The following is a 15390-nucleotide window of genomic DNA, read 5'->3' as shown; positions in this document are numbered from 1 at the left end:
GTGAGTACTTTGACATAGTAGCACTCAACTCACCACTTGTGAGTACTTTGACATAGAAGCACTCAACTCACCACTTGTGAGTACTTTGACATAGAAGCACTCAACTCACCACTTGTGAGTACTTTGACATAGTAGCACTCAACTCACCACTTGTGAGTACTTTGACATAGTAGCACTCAACTCACCACTTGTGAGTACTTTGACATAGTAGCACTCAACTCACCACTTGTGAGTACTTTGACATAGAAGCACTCAACTCACCACTTGTGAGTACTTTGACACTCAACTCACCACTTGTGAGTACTTTGACACTCAACTCACCACTTGTGAGTACTTTGACATAGAAGCACTCAACTCACCACTTGTGAGTACTTTGACATAGGAGCACTCAACTCACCACTTGTGAGTACTTTGACATAGTAGCACTCAACTCACCACTTGTGAGTACTTTGACATGGTAGCACTCAACTCACCACTTGTGAGTACTTTGACATAGAAGCACTCAACTCACCACTTGTGAGTACTTTGACATAGTAGCACTCAACTCACCACTTGTGAGTACTTTGACATAGTAGCACTCAACTCACCACTTGTGAGTACTTTGACATAGTAGCACTCAACTCACCACTTGTGAGTACTTTGACATAGGAGCACTCAACTCACCACTTGTGAGTACTTTGACATAGTAGCACTCAACTCACCACTTGTGAGTACTTTGACATAGTAGCACTCAACTCACCACTTGTGAGTACTTTGACATAGTAGCACTCAACTCACCACTTGTGAGTACTTTGACATAGTAGCACTCAACTCACCACTTGTGAGTACTTTGACATAGTAGCACTCAACTCACCACTTGTGAGTACTTTGACATAGTAGCACTCAACTCACCACTTGTGAGTACTTTGACATAGTAGCACTCAACTCACCACTTGTGAGTACTTTGACATAGAAGCACTCAACTCACCACTTGTGAGTACTTTGACATAGAAGCACTCAACTCACCACTTGTGAGTACTTTGACATAGAAGCACTCAACTCACCACTTGTGAGTACTTTGACATAGTAGCACTCAACTCACCACTTGTGAGTACTTTGACATAGTAGCACTCAACTCACCACTTGTGAGTACTTTGACATAGTAGCACTCAACTCACCACTTGTGAGTACTTTGACATAGGAGCACTCAACTCACCACTTGTGAGTACTTTGACATAGGAGCACTCAACTCACCACTTGTGAGTACTTTGACACTCAACTCACCACTTGTGAGTACTTTGACATAGGAGCACTCAACTCACCACTTGTGAGTACTTTGACATAGGAGCACTCAACTCACCACTTGTGAGTACTTTGACATAGGAGCACTCAACTCACCACTTGTGAGTACTTTGACATAGGAGCACTCAACTCACCACTTGTGAGTACTTTGACATAGTAGCACTCAACTCACCACTTGTGAGTACTTTGACATAGGAGCACTCAACTCACCACTTGTGAGTACTTTGACATAGGAGCACTCAACTCACCACTTGTGAGTACTTTGACATAGGAGCACTCAACTCACCACTTGTGAGTACTTTGACATAGGAGCACTCAACTCACCACTTGTGAGTACTTTGACATAGGAGCACTCAACTCACCACTTGTGAGTACTTTGACATAGTAGCACTCAACTCACCACTTGTGAGTACTTTGACACTCAACTCACCACTTGTGAGTACTTTGACATAGTAGCACTCAACTCACCACTTGTGAGTACTTTGACACTCAACTCACCACTTGTGAGTACTTTGACATAGTAGCACTCAACTCACCACTTGTGAGTACTTTGACACTCAACTCACCACTTGTGAGTACTTTGACATAGAAGCACTCAACTCACCACTTGTGAGTACTTTGACATAGGAGCACTCAACTCACCACTTGTGAGTACTTTGACATAGTAGCACTCAACTCACCACTTGTGAGTACTTTGACACTCAACTCACCACTTGTGAGTACTTTGACATAGTAGCACTCAACTCACCACTTGTGAGTACTTTGACACTCAACTCACCACTTGTGAGTACTTTGACATAGGAGCACTCAACTCACCACTTGTGAGTACTTTGACATAGTAGCACTCAACTCACCACTTGTGAGTACTTTGACATAGGAGCACTCAACTCACCACTTGTGAGTACTTTGACATAGGAGCACTCAACTCACCACTTGTGAGTACTTTGACATAGGAGCACTCAACTCACCACTTGTGAGTACTTTGACATAGGAGCACTCAACTCACCACTTGTGAGTACTTTGACATAGGAGCACTCAACTCACCACTTGTGAGTACTTTGACATAGGAGCACTCAACTCACCACTTGTGAGTACTTTGACATAGTAGCACTCAACTCACCACTTGTGAGTACTTTGACATAGTAGCACTCAACTCACCACTTGTGAGTACTTTGACATAGTAGCACTCAACTCACCACTTGTGAGTACTTTGACATAGTAGCACTCAACTCACCACTTGTGAGTACTTTGACATAGTAGCACTCAACTCACCACTTGTGAGTACTTTGACATAGGAGCACTCAACTCACCACTTGTGAGTACTTTGACATAGGAGCACTCAACTCACCACTTGTGAGTACTTTGACATAGGAGCACTCAACTCACCACTTGTGAGTACTTTGACATAGGAGCACTCAACTCACCACTTGTGAGTACTTTGACACTCAACTCACCACTTGTGAGTACTTTGACATAGGAGCACTCAACTCACCACTTGTGAGTACTTTGACATAGTAGCACTCAACTCACCACTTGTGAGTACTTTGACATAGTAGCACTCAACTCACCACTTGTGAGTACTTTGACATAGTAGCACTCAACTCACCACTTGTGAGTACTTTGACATAGTAGCACTCAACTCACCACTTGTGAGTACTTTGACATAGTAGCACTCAACTCACCACTTGTGAGTACTTTGACATAGGAGCACTCAACTCACCACTTGTGAGTACTTTGACATAGGAGCACTCAACTCACCACTTGTGAGTACTTTGACATAGTAGCACTCAACTCACCACTTGTGAGTACTTTGACACTCAACTCACCACTTGTGAGTACTTTGACATAGGAGCACTCAACTCACCACTTGTGAGTACTTTGACATAGGAGCACTCAACTCACCAGTACCTCCGCTTGTGAGTACACTTCCCATTCACAATCCAGCCTCAGTGGACATTTACGCATGAAACTATGGAGAAGCTGCTACTGGTGTGCCCGACTACTGGAGGTAATACCGTGTTTGTAGTATTACTGCACTACTGAAGTACTACTGTGTTTGTAGTATTACTGCACTACTGAAGTAGTACTGTGTTTATAGTATTACTGCACTACTGAAGTACTACTGTGTTTATAGTATTACTGCACTACTGAAGTAGTACTGTGTTTATAGTATTACTGCACTACTGAAGTAGTACTGTGTTTATAGTATTACTGCACTACTGAAGTAGTACTGTGTTTATAGTATTACTGCACTACTGAAGTAGTACTGTGTTTATAGTATTACTGCACTACTGAAGTACTACTGTGTTTGTAGTATTACTGCACTACTGAAGTACTACTGTGTTTGTAGTATTACTGCACTACTGAAGTACTACTGTGTTTGTAGTATTACTGCACTACTGAAGTAGTACTGTGTTTATAGTATTACTGCACTACTGAAGTAGTACTGTGTTTATAGTATTACTGCACTACTGAAGTAGTACTGTGTTTATAGTATTACTGCACTACTGAAGTACTACTGAGTTTATAGTATTACTGCACTACTGAAGTACTACTGTGTTTATAGTATTACTGCACTACTGAGTTTATATAGTATTACTGTACTACAGAAGTACTACTGAGTTTATATAGTATTACTGTACTACAGAAGTACTACTGAGTTTATATAGTATTACTGTACTACAGAAGTACTACTGAGTTTATATAGTATTACTGTACTACAGAAGTACTACTGAGTTTATATAGTATTACTGTACTACAGAAGTACTACTGAGTTTATATAGTATTACTGTACTACAGAAGTACTACTGAGTTTATATAGTATTACTGTACTACAGAAGTACTACTGAGTTTATATAGTATTACTGTACTACAGAAGTACTTCTGAGTTTATATAGTATTACTGTACTACTGAGTTTATATAGTATTACTGTACTACAGAAGTACTTCTGAGTTTATATAGTATTACTGTACTACAGAAGTACTTCTGAGTTTATATAGTATTACTGTACTACAGAAGTACTTCTGAGTTTATATAGTATTACTGTACTACAGAAGTACTTCTGAGTTTATATAGTATTACTGTACTACAGAAGTACTACTGAGCTTATAGTATTATTTGGGTTTGTAGAAGAGTTTGAGGTATATTTAGAGAGGTAATGTTTCCTAAAATGTAAAAACTCACAACTTTTTTCAAACTTGAATGATGTTTTGGAGCATAAAGTAGAAATTAAAAGATATTATTTAGTAATTGTTAGAAGTACTAACTAGCATGAGACAGTTGATATATTCTTATGCCCTTTGAGACACTTGTGATTTAGGGCTATATAAATAAACATTGATTGATTGATTGATTATGAAGGAAGTAACCTCTGGATCGGCGTGGCTCAGCTGGTAGAGCGGCTGACCACAAACTTGAGGGTTCCTGGTTCGTATCCAGCTTCTGCTATCCTAGTCACTGCCCTTGTGTCCTTGGGCAAGACACTTGGCCCACCTTGCTCCCAGTGCCACTCCCACTGGTGTAAACGTACATAGTGGGTTTGTCAAAAGCAGTGAAGTGGTCACGTCGTGTGAATGGTAAATAAAAAGAGAATACAACGATTGTCAATCAAATAAATAAATGCAGACCCCCAACCTGTGGCTCTCAGACCATTGGGGGTTTGAGGACCCCTGTACTATAGGAGATGTCATTACATTCTTTGGAGCATCATGAATATAAACACCTACCAGTTCCACCAGCTTCTCCAGGAAAGGAAGGAGCTTGAGAAGCTCGCTGTCATTTCTATCAACAAACCAACTTTCAATTGGGATCCCATTGGAAAGCTGTTTGAAACAGAAAAGGTTCCAATTGAGACAGACGCACAAATCAAAACAACCATTTGTGAGAGGCACTTCTTACCTGGTAGGCAAAGGCTTGTGGTGAGTTGTCGATTATTATCGTCTTGGAAAGATCTCGTCCCAAAATGTTGAGGTCTTTTATATAATTTCCTTGCACGCACACACAATGCTCCCGAAAGAGACGGTGTCTAAACAACACACAACAACACATGTATGACACCATATGGACTTTATTATCGGGGCAAAACATTTAGTTTGGGGTAAGACGAGATCGGGATGGGCAAAGTATGGTCAGTGGGTTCCATGTTTTAACAAGCGCTGGTAAGTAAGTTCATGATTTATTCATTCATTCTTTAATATCTCACCATTGTTCATTGCTCTGTTGCTTTATTTAGCAAGTACCGTATTTTTCAGAGTATAAGTCGCTCCGCCCGAAAATGCATAATAAAGAAGGAAAAAACATATATAAGTGGCACTGGAGTATAAGTCGCATTTTTTGGGTAAATGTATTTGATAAAAGCCAACAGCAAGAATAGACATTTGAAAGGCAATTTAAAATGTCTAAAGAATAGTGAACAACAGGCTGAATAAGTGTACGTTATATGAGGCATAAATAACCAACTGCTATGTTAACGTAACATATTATGGTAAGAGTCATTCAAATAACTATAACATATAGAACATGCTATACGTTTACCAAACAATCTGTCACTCCTAATCGCTAAATCCCATGAAATCTTATACGTCTGGTCTCTTACGTCAATGACATCAATAATATTATTTCATATTTTACGCTAATGTGTTAATAATTCCACACATAAGTCGCACCCCCAGCCAAACTATGAAAAAAAACTGCCACTTATAGTCCGAAAAATACGGTAATCATTCTTCTCTAAACCCTTTTTCAAAAAATGTACTGAGACTTTAGACTTTTGGCATGTATATTTTTGGTGATATTGCATTATTCATATAAAGTATATACCGTATTTTCCAGACCATAGGGTGCACCGGGTTATAAGGCACACTGCTGATGAATGGTCTATTTTATATCTTTTTTCATATATACCTGTAAGGTGCACCGGATTAAAGGGCGCATTAAAAGGAGTCTTTTTTTATTTTTTTTACTAAATGTAAAAGACTTCCTTGTGGTCTACATAACATGTAATGGTGGTTCTTTGGTCAAAATGTTGCATAGATGATGTTTTACACATCATCTTCAAGTTGCTTTCTGACAGTCGCTTCAGGATGCGCCATTTTGTGGGCGCTCTTATTTACGTGCCTCACCTTACAGCGTCTTCTCCCCGTCATCTTTGTTGTAGCGTGCAAGGACGGGAGTGTAAGAAGTGTCAAAAGATGGCGCTAACTGTTTTAATGACATTCACACTTTACTTCAATCAATAACAGAGCAGCATCTCCTCATCCGCCAGAAATGTGTCCCGTAAAAAAACGTCCGACTGGAACTCTCTAATAACTAAAGTTCCTTGGGTGAATAATGTGAACTCACTACACCGGTATGTTTTAGTGCTTTCATGGTGAGTTCACTGACAGATATAAGTAAGAACTTTACACTACTTTATATTAGAAATGGCAACAGCGGAGGATGAATGTCACATAACAAGAAGATAAAGAAAAAGAAGAAGAAGCTTATCGACTACGGTGTCGACTACAAAGGCGGACGCGCGCAATTTTCCAGGACTTATGCAGATCCCAAATACACATCAGCAGGTACCAGAAGGTAAGAAAAGTTGCTTTTGCATAATATTGCAAAACAAAACGCCAGATATGTCTTACCTTATACACACAGCATAATAATACTCCTATGTTGAAGCACAGTACAATCCATCAAGTGGTGTGGCTTTATAGCTTACCAAAGTCATACTAAAACATTTTGATAGATTTTTGAGCACCGTGTGTAATGTTCTATATTTTCAATAGAACATATAAAATGTTTGTGTTTACTTGAGTGAGACATATTGCAGTCTACACGTACCTCTTATGTGTGACTGCCATCTACTGGTCATACTCATCATTTCACCATGTACCAAATAAAATAGCTTCAAGGTTGGTAAGCAAACCCAGAATTATTCCGTACATTAGGCGCACCAGGTTAGAAGGCGCACTGTCGAGTTTTGAAAAAAAATTTTTTTTAAGTGCACCTTCTAGTCGGGAAAATACGATACATATTTTTTTCACTGAAGAATTAGCTTGTAGTTTGCATTTTCTATGTTTATTTTTGAAAGTTATTAAAAGCTGTTTACACAAAAGCCAAGTAATTTAAGTTTGCATTTGCAGGTGTCACAGTACTTTTGTTCACATAAAAAAAACAAACGTTTTATTTTTAATTTATTCAAAATACTTCACTGACCTGACTAATTGCTTCTTTGGATCCAAGATGTTTAGCAACTTGTCAGCATAGACTTTTTTTGACGCCGTGAAGAGGATAATCTGCAATATTAAAAAGGAATAAAATGTGGTTTTTAACGCAGTGCAGCTTGAGATAAGCGTGAGTCAACTTGCTTCATGTAAAATAACTTTTTACCTCATACATTTGTGACATGCGCTCGAGAAACTCTCGGAAAAAGGGTCTCAATCGCACATACACCTAAGAAAGAAATAGTAGAAATAAAAAGAAGAGCAACAGGGACTTCCAAATATCCGAGGTACAGCTACTACCTGGTATATTACGTCCTGGAAGAGCACAGGGAACGTCAAAGCGGCATCTTCCAGCTCGTTCAAACTGCAATGGACCAGAGTTTCATCCTAAAAAGGTACAAATCCCATTGAAATATATTTCTACTCAACTCATATTCCAAGTGAGCATTGCCTGCTTACCAAATCTAGGACAAGAGAAAACTCTGGTGCGCTGCGGGTTTTCAAAGGTAAAGCTGGTTTGCGCGTCAGCTGCTCATCTGTGAGAGGCGGCACATGCTTGATGAAGAAGTACCTTCAAGACAAGTTGAAGAAACAGTATAAAGAACAAGCTATGACAAAATATTATACAAAATTCAAAAGCAGTGAAGTTGGCACGTTGTGTAATTTGTAAATAAAAAGAGAATACATCCATCCATTGTTTACCGCTTATTCCCTTCGGGGTCGCTGGAGCCTATCTCAGCTCCAATGGGGCGGAAGGCAGAGTACACCCTGGACATAATGATTTGCAAATCCTTTTCAACTTATATTCAAAGTCAATAGACTGCAAAGACAAGATATTTCATGTTTTTTTGCAAATTATCATTAACTTAGAATTTGATGGCAGCAACACATTGCAAAAAAATTATTACAGGGGCATTTTTACCACTGTGTTACATGGCCTTTCCTTTTAACAACACTCAGTAAAGGTTTGGGAAGTGAGGAGACACATTTTTGAAGTGGAATTCTTTCCCATTCTTGCTTGATGTACAGCTTAAGTTGTTCAACAGTCCGGGGGTCTCCCTTGTGGTAATTTAGGCTTCATAATACACCACACATTTTCAATGGGAGACAGGTCTGGACTACAGGCAGGCCAGTCTAGTACCCGCACTCTTTTACTATGAAGCCACACTGTTGTAACACGTGACTTGGCATTGTCTTGCTGAAATAAGCAGGGGCGTCCATGGTAACGTTGCTTGGATGGCAACATATGTTGCTCCAAAAGCTGTATGTACCTTTCAGCATTAATGGTGCCTTCACAGATGTGTAAGTTACCCATGTCTTGGCCACTAATACACCCCCACATTGAACTTTGCGCCTATAACAATCCGGATAACAATTGTAAATGTGGACTCGTCAGACCACAGAACCCTTTTACACTTTGCATCAGTCCATCTTAGATGAGCTTGGGCTCAGTGAAGCCGGCGGTGTTTCTGGGTGTTGTTGATAAATGGCTTTGCATAGTAGAGTTTAAATTTGCACTTACAAATGTAGCAACAAACTAGTTACTGACAGTGGTTTTCTGAAGTGTTCCTGAACCCATGTGGTGATATCCTTTACACACCGACGTCGCTTTTTGATGCAGAACCGCCTGAGGGATCGAAGGTCCGTAATATCATTGCTTACGTGCAGTGATTTCTCCAGATTCTCTGAACTTTTTGATGATATTACAGAGCGTAGATGGTGAAATCCCTAAATTCCTTGCAATAGCTGCTTGAGAAATGTTGTTCTTAAACTGTTGGACAATTTGCTCAGGCATTTGTTGACAAAGTGGTGACCCTCGCCCCATCCTTGTTTGTGAATGACTGAGCATTTCATGGAAGCTGCTTTTATACCCAATCATGGCACCCACCTGTTCCCAATTAGCCTGTTCACCTGTGGGATGTTCCAAATAAGTGTTTGATGAGCATTCCTCAACTTTATCACTCTTTTTTGAAACATGTTGCAGGCATCAAATTTCAAATGAGCTAATATTTGCAAAAAATAAAGTTTTCCAGTTGGAACGTTAAGTATCTTGTCTTTGCAGTCTATTCAATTTAATATAAGTTGAAAAGGATTTGCAAATCATTGTATTCTATTTTTATTTACCATTTACACAACGTGACAACTTCACTGCTTTTGGCTTTTGTAAAACGTTGGAAGTTTTGGAATGTATTTTACAGGGCTTTGAAGGCTAGAATGGTGACTCCCATTAGCTGCATCTTCCAAGTGTTTTATCATATTTAAAATAACTTAAAACATTTTTTTAAAAAGTAGATTCTTGTCTCAATGATTTTGAATGATAGACAACATTTTTAAAATAAAAAAGTGCAGTTTCCCATTAAGACCTCACATTGGCTTTGTAAGGTCACATTAGGACTTTAGTAGAAACCCTGGAACCAATAAGGAACTGGATTGTTACACAGAATAGAAAAGCGAAACGAAACTGGAAAAAAGGTATCTATTCCCTTCCTAAACATCTTTTTAAAGTCTGTTATGATGGCAACTTTCAACACTCCAAGCAAGCTGTTCTTCCAGTCTGGACCAGCGAACAATACATTGTTAAGGGAGATGCCTTCATGGAGTCAAACACACCACTCGGACGGTCAGGCATGTGTGGATGTAGAAACCCAAAGTGGGAAGGTACAAGCATTCCTCTCCAGCATGCAGCAGTGGAGATCATTCAGCATGATCTTCAATCCATGATTTTTTGCACACAAGCCAGAAAATGACATTTCATGAGAGGTTTTGTTCTAAGAGTGTGGCAAAGTCTGGTTAAGCTAGTCCTCTGTTGTTGGGGAGGCGCTGCCCTTTGTGTCTGAAAGGATACTAGCATCGTTCATGAACATCTCTCTGTCCATCAACTGAAGGAGGTGTCACTCCTCAATGGATGGTGCAACTTTGTTGTCATGTTCTTTAAAAAAATATTGCATCTTGCAAAAAATCAGCTAAATTCAGACTATAGCATGGCTTACATGTGGAGACGCTAATCGCTCTCCTACATTAGGTTCTGAGGATTAAGATAGGATCTACTTACGGGTCAAACACTTCCCAGTCATCCTCATATGACGGCTCTGCAGGGGCGGAGGGTAAAGTGTGTGGATAGCTGCCAACTGGCAAACAACCAGGAGCTGTTGGACAAAGAAAGAGGGGAAATAATTATTCAGGTGTGCAATTTTCCAAGCCAAGTGCACAAGACCTGCACATTAAAAGGAAGATGTAGCGACTATGCTGTCCTGAAGTCATGGGTTTGAAAGACGTTCTTAAACAACTGCTTATTTACTTTTGGGCGAAAAAGTTTAAGAGCTTTTCGAAATGCATTTAAAATAAACAAAAAAATCACATGTGATTAAGTATTGACAGTTTTGCTCAATAGAAGGGTTGCATATGACTTCTGTTTTTCTTCTTCACCGCTTAATTCACATGATGATCAAGTTCTAGAGCGCTATGGAGCAGGTTTTCATCCAGGATGTCTCTGTACATTGCTGCCTTCATCTTTCACTCTATCCTGGCTAGTCTACCACTGTGGGGATGGTATTGGCCTGATAAGCAGTGCTTGGTTTCCTCCAAACATGACACCTGCTATTCACAACAAAGACTTCAATCTTTGTCTCATCAAACCAGAGAATGTAGTTTCTCATGGTCTGAGAGTCTTTCAGGTGCAATTTGGCAAACTTTTACAATTGAATGGCTTCCATCTGGCCACTATACCATACACGCCTGATTAGTGGATTTCTGCAGAGATGTTTGTCCTTCTGGAAAGTTCTTCTCTCTCCACAGAAGAATGCTATAGCTCTGACAGAGTGACCATCGGGTTCTTGATCACCTCCCTGACTAGGGCCCTTCTTCCCAATCCCTCAGTTTAGACGGCCAGTCAGCTCTAGAGCCAGTGAGTTCTGGCGGTTCCAAACTTATTCCATTTACGGAAGATGGAGGCCACTGTGCTCATTGGGATCTTCAAGGGAGCAGATATTTTACTGGACCCTTCCCTAGATTTGTGCCTCAAGTCTATCTTGTCTCGGAGGTCGACAGACCATTCTTTCGACTTAATTCTAATTCCCCCCAAAAATGGATTAAGTTGCTGGAATATAAAGACAATATAACATACATCCATAAACGTGGATGCATATGCAAAAGCGCAATATTTTCATCTGTATAGTAATCTATTTATTTATATCTGCACCTTATTGTTCTTTTATCCTGCACTACGAGCTAATGCAACAACATTTCTTATCTGTACTGTAAAGTTCAAATTTGAATGACAATAAAGGGAAGTCTAAGTCTCTAAGTATATATATATATACACACACACATACACATATATATATATATATATACACACACACATATACACACACACACAATATATATATATATATATATATACATATATATATATATATATAAGCACAATATTGTTTGTTTGGATAGGGAGGGAGGCTAAGGCCATTGCGGTTATTTGTATAGTTTACCTCCTGGCAGCTGCGACTGCAATTTTAACTGTGCAAAAAGATGTTGAAGCACAACAATCTTAAATACTCAAAAGTTTAAAACAGTTTTCAGTAAAGTAGTAAATTTAAAAGTACATAGATTAGCCATTTCTATCATGGTGTCTAATAAGTATCATAGGTATAGGTTCACTACTTACATTTTGGTATAGTGACAACTCTACTACTAAGAATTCCCATCCGTTTCAAGCTTACTGAGCAGTAAAAGCAGGACAATCTGAGGGTCTAGCAAGAGTCAGAGTTGGTGTTTACCTGTTAATGAGGGCATGTCAGTTTCAGTCACAATCTCGGCGTCCTCTATGGTGGAGTCTGAAGTCATCTGCAGTCTCTGCGGAAACACGGGGGCACCGTGACAAGCGGTGATGCCCTCGGAGGATGTGAGCGTGCTGCTTGGCATTTCCTCTGCCTGCTCCATGTCTAGTTGCTTCATGATCTCCTCTGCCTCAATCGCTTGGCCAGGAGAGTCCGAACCCGGAGTGGCTGAAACGAGGGGCACAAAGTCAACATTGCAATCCATAATAATGCATGTTAACAATTATAATGTATTTTGCTGGTCATCTTAATATACTTTTTTTTTATGCAAACAAACAAACAGAAAACATCTGAAGTAGCCTTTCCTACAATTAAAGAAAATAAAGAGTTAAACTTGAAAAATGCAGTTTTCCATACATGAATTTATTTATTTGTAGCAGGTTGCAACTAATCAATTTGGAGCGCCACAAATAGATTACCTGCGCTCAACAACACATTAGAATTAGGGATTGGTATGAAAAGCCAGCTCCCTAATAGCACCAATGCCAATGTAGTAACCAGACAAAGAAGACAAGTAGCTATCGGTAGGCAAACATTTTTGGCCACCGATCCGATTTCAAGTCCTGAATAGATTTTTTTGATGAGAGATTATAGAAGTAAAAATGTTTTATAGTAACTTAACTTAAAACTATAGTAACGTAACCTAAGTAAACAAAATAACACATTTTTATTAGGATGATCTTATTAAAACTAGAATTTGCTAGTATTCAGATCAACTAAATAATGCAATAAATTGTGGTACTGAATGCCATCTACAAACTTTTAAAACAAAATGAAGTGGCTAGTGCCACAAACTAAATTAAAACTACTATTGGCTCCCATTTAAATCATTTAAGTTTTGCCATGAAAGCCTTATTGTTTATTAGGTGGGGCGGTATAGCTCGGTTGGTAGAGCGGCCGTGCCAGCAACTTGAGGGTTGCAGGTTCGATCCCCGCTTCCGCCATCCTAGTCACTGCCGTTGTGTCCTTGGGCAAGACACTTTACCCACCTGCTCCCAGTGCCACCCACACTGGTTTGAATGTAACTTAGATATTGGGTTTCACTATGTAAAGCGCTTTGAGTCACTTGAGAAAAAGCGCTATATAAATGTAATTCACTTCACACTTCACTATTAACAATAACAAAAAAGACCCCAAAAATGATTTTGTAGTAAGAACAGGAAAAACAAAAATATCGATTTAATCACTGATACTATACTAGTAGTAGAAGTTGGCGGCTGCTTACCGTAGAAGAAGAAACGTTTCTTCTACGGTAAGCAGCCGCCAACTTCATTTTCCCTCGTAGAAGAAGAACCGCTTCTTCTTCTACGGAGGGAAATGAAGTTGGCGGCTGCTTACCGTAGTTGCGAGCCCTAAACTTTATGTAAAGACCCAAAAATGGCTCCTATTAAGAGACACGCTTACAACGCAGAGTTTAAAGTCAAGGCGATCAGACGCAGTAGAACACGGGAATGGAGCAGCAGCGAGAGAATTGAACATTAACGAACCAATGGAGGAAGCAACATGATGACCTGCGCCAAATAAAGAAGACTAAACAGAGTTTCTGAGGGAACAAAGCGAGATGGCTACAGTTGGAGGACAAACTGGAACAGTGAGTTGTTGAACAGAAAGTAGAAGTGTCAGTACAATCACTATTTGTTTTGTTGACATTCCCTTTAGCTCAGCTCCATCTAATGGATGCATAACGTAACCCCAGCCTCTACTGTAGCGTCTATTCTATGCGCCTTATAATGCGGTGCGCCTTATATATGAACAAAGTTTTAAAATAGGCCATTCATTGAAGGTGCGCCTTATAGTGCGGAAAATACGGTACTCTGTTATGCCTATAAAAGCCCTTAAAAAACACCTCCATTAATATGATGATTTACAAGCTGTGAGTATACCGTATTTTTCGGACTATAAGTCGCAGTTTTTTTCATAGTTTGGCCGGGCTCCAGTGCGACTTATGTTTTTTTCCTTTTTTATTATGCATTTTCGGCAGGTGCGACTTATACTACAGTGCGACTTATACTACGAAAAATACGGTATATGTAATGAAGTAAAAGGCGCATTTATAATATTTACGTATATTACTCATTTTAAGCATTCAAAAACGCATTACGATGTTCAGGGTTTCTCCTTAATGTAATTGAATGTGGCAGGCATTTTTATTACCACCACACTTACAAAATAAGTTGTTTTTTTACTTGAAAAAATGTTAAGTAATATATTGTAGCCCCCAGGTTAAATTACACAACATCCAAAGCTATTTTTAACTTTTATTACCAATCTTATAAAAAACTTCCCAATTCCAACAGGTTTTACCTCCCGTGTACACACTTTTGTCTATGTGAGTCCGCGCTTCCCCACCAAACACACACCAATATATTCTCAGCCAATCACCTTTCTGCGCGGATGGTGTGTTTGCAAACATGGAAAAAAGTGACATTGAATCCAAACCACACAGACATTAAACATTACCACCAGCAAATGGTTACAGTTTGAATGGATATACATATAGCCTATTATTTGCGCACTATTGACAAGTAACGAAAACTAGACCACCCAAAAAAGACTGATTACCGAAAACAGTGCTGATTTGTTGCTAGTAGTTTTTAAATTAAAAAAGTAATTAAAAGTCTCTAGAGTTGCAAATTTAGAGACTTTGTCACTATGTTAAGTGAATATGCAAACCCGGCGAAATTGACCTTTTATTAAAAAAAAGAACTAGTTTGCTTTTTGTACACAAATGGACAATCAAGATAGTAGCAATAACAACAAAACAAAATTAAAGCTATCTAGCATCCTAAAAAAAAAAAAAGTGTCTAGAAAGCAGCACACAGGTATATAGACAAAGTTTAGCTGGCGGACTTTGGCTAAAAAGATAATTAAAGCCATTTTTCACACAATGCTCTCTGTTAGCTATCAAGCTAACTCTCTTACTGAGGGGAGTCAGAGACCGCAATCTTTAGATGTCCGACATGTCTCTGTTTGAAATGCTCCCGCATTACACTTATACTGCAATGAAAAGCAAGGTCTGCTTTGCAAACTCAGCAAGTTATTTACTTTTACATCTTTAGTTTTC

General features: G+C 39.2%; 1 protein-coding gene across 2 annotated transcripts in view; it reads right to left on the bottom strand.

Moving 5' to 3' along the window:
* Window positions 1-15390, bottom strand: part of ctdspl2a (CTD (carboxy-terminal domain, RNA polymerase II, polypeptide A) small phosphatase like 2a) — a 39930-nt gene that overhangs the window by 4387 nt on the left and 20153 nt on the right. For both annotated transcript variants that reach the window (XM_062035945.1, XM_062035946.1), the window contains exons 5-12: window positions 12267-12494; window positions 10544-10637; window positions 7951-8062; window positions 7792-7878; window positions 7658-7720; window positions 7484-7563; window positions 5180-5306; window positions 5008-5103 (exon numbers count right to left, since the gene is read on the bottom strand). In XM_062035945.1, the coding sequence (XP_061891929.1) occupies window positions 5008-5103; window positions 5180-5306; window positions 7484-7563; window positions 7658-7720; window positions 7792-7878; window positions 7951-8062; window positions 10544-10637; window positions 12267-12494 (887 nt within the window). The remainder of the gene's footprint in view (window positions 1-5007; window positions 5104-5179; window positions 5307-7483; window positions 7564-7657; window positions 7721-7791; window positions 7879-7950; window positions 8063-10543; window positions 10638-12266; window positions 12495-15390) is intronic.

The sequence above is a fragment of the Entelurus aequoreus genome, linkage group LG24 (assembly GCF_033978785.1).
Source record: "Entelurus aequoreus isolate RoL-2023_Sb linkage group LG24, RoL_Eaeq_v1.1, whole genome shotgun sequence".
Classification (NCBI taxonomy): Eukaryota; Metazoa; Chordata; class Actinopteri; order Syngnathiformes; family Syngnathidae; genus Entelurus; species Entelurus aequoreus.
Note: the sequence above shows the minus strand (reverse complement) of the source record. Positions and strands in the feature narration are given on the sequence as shown.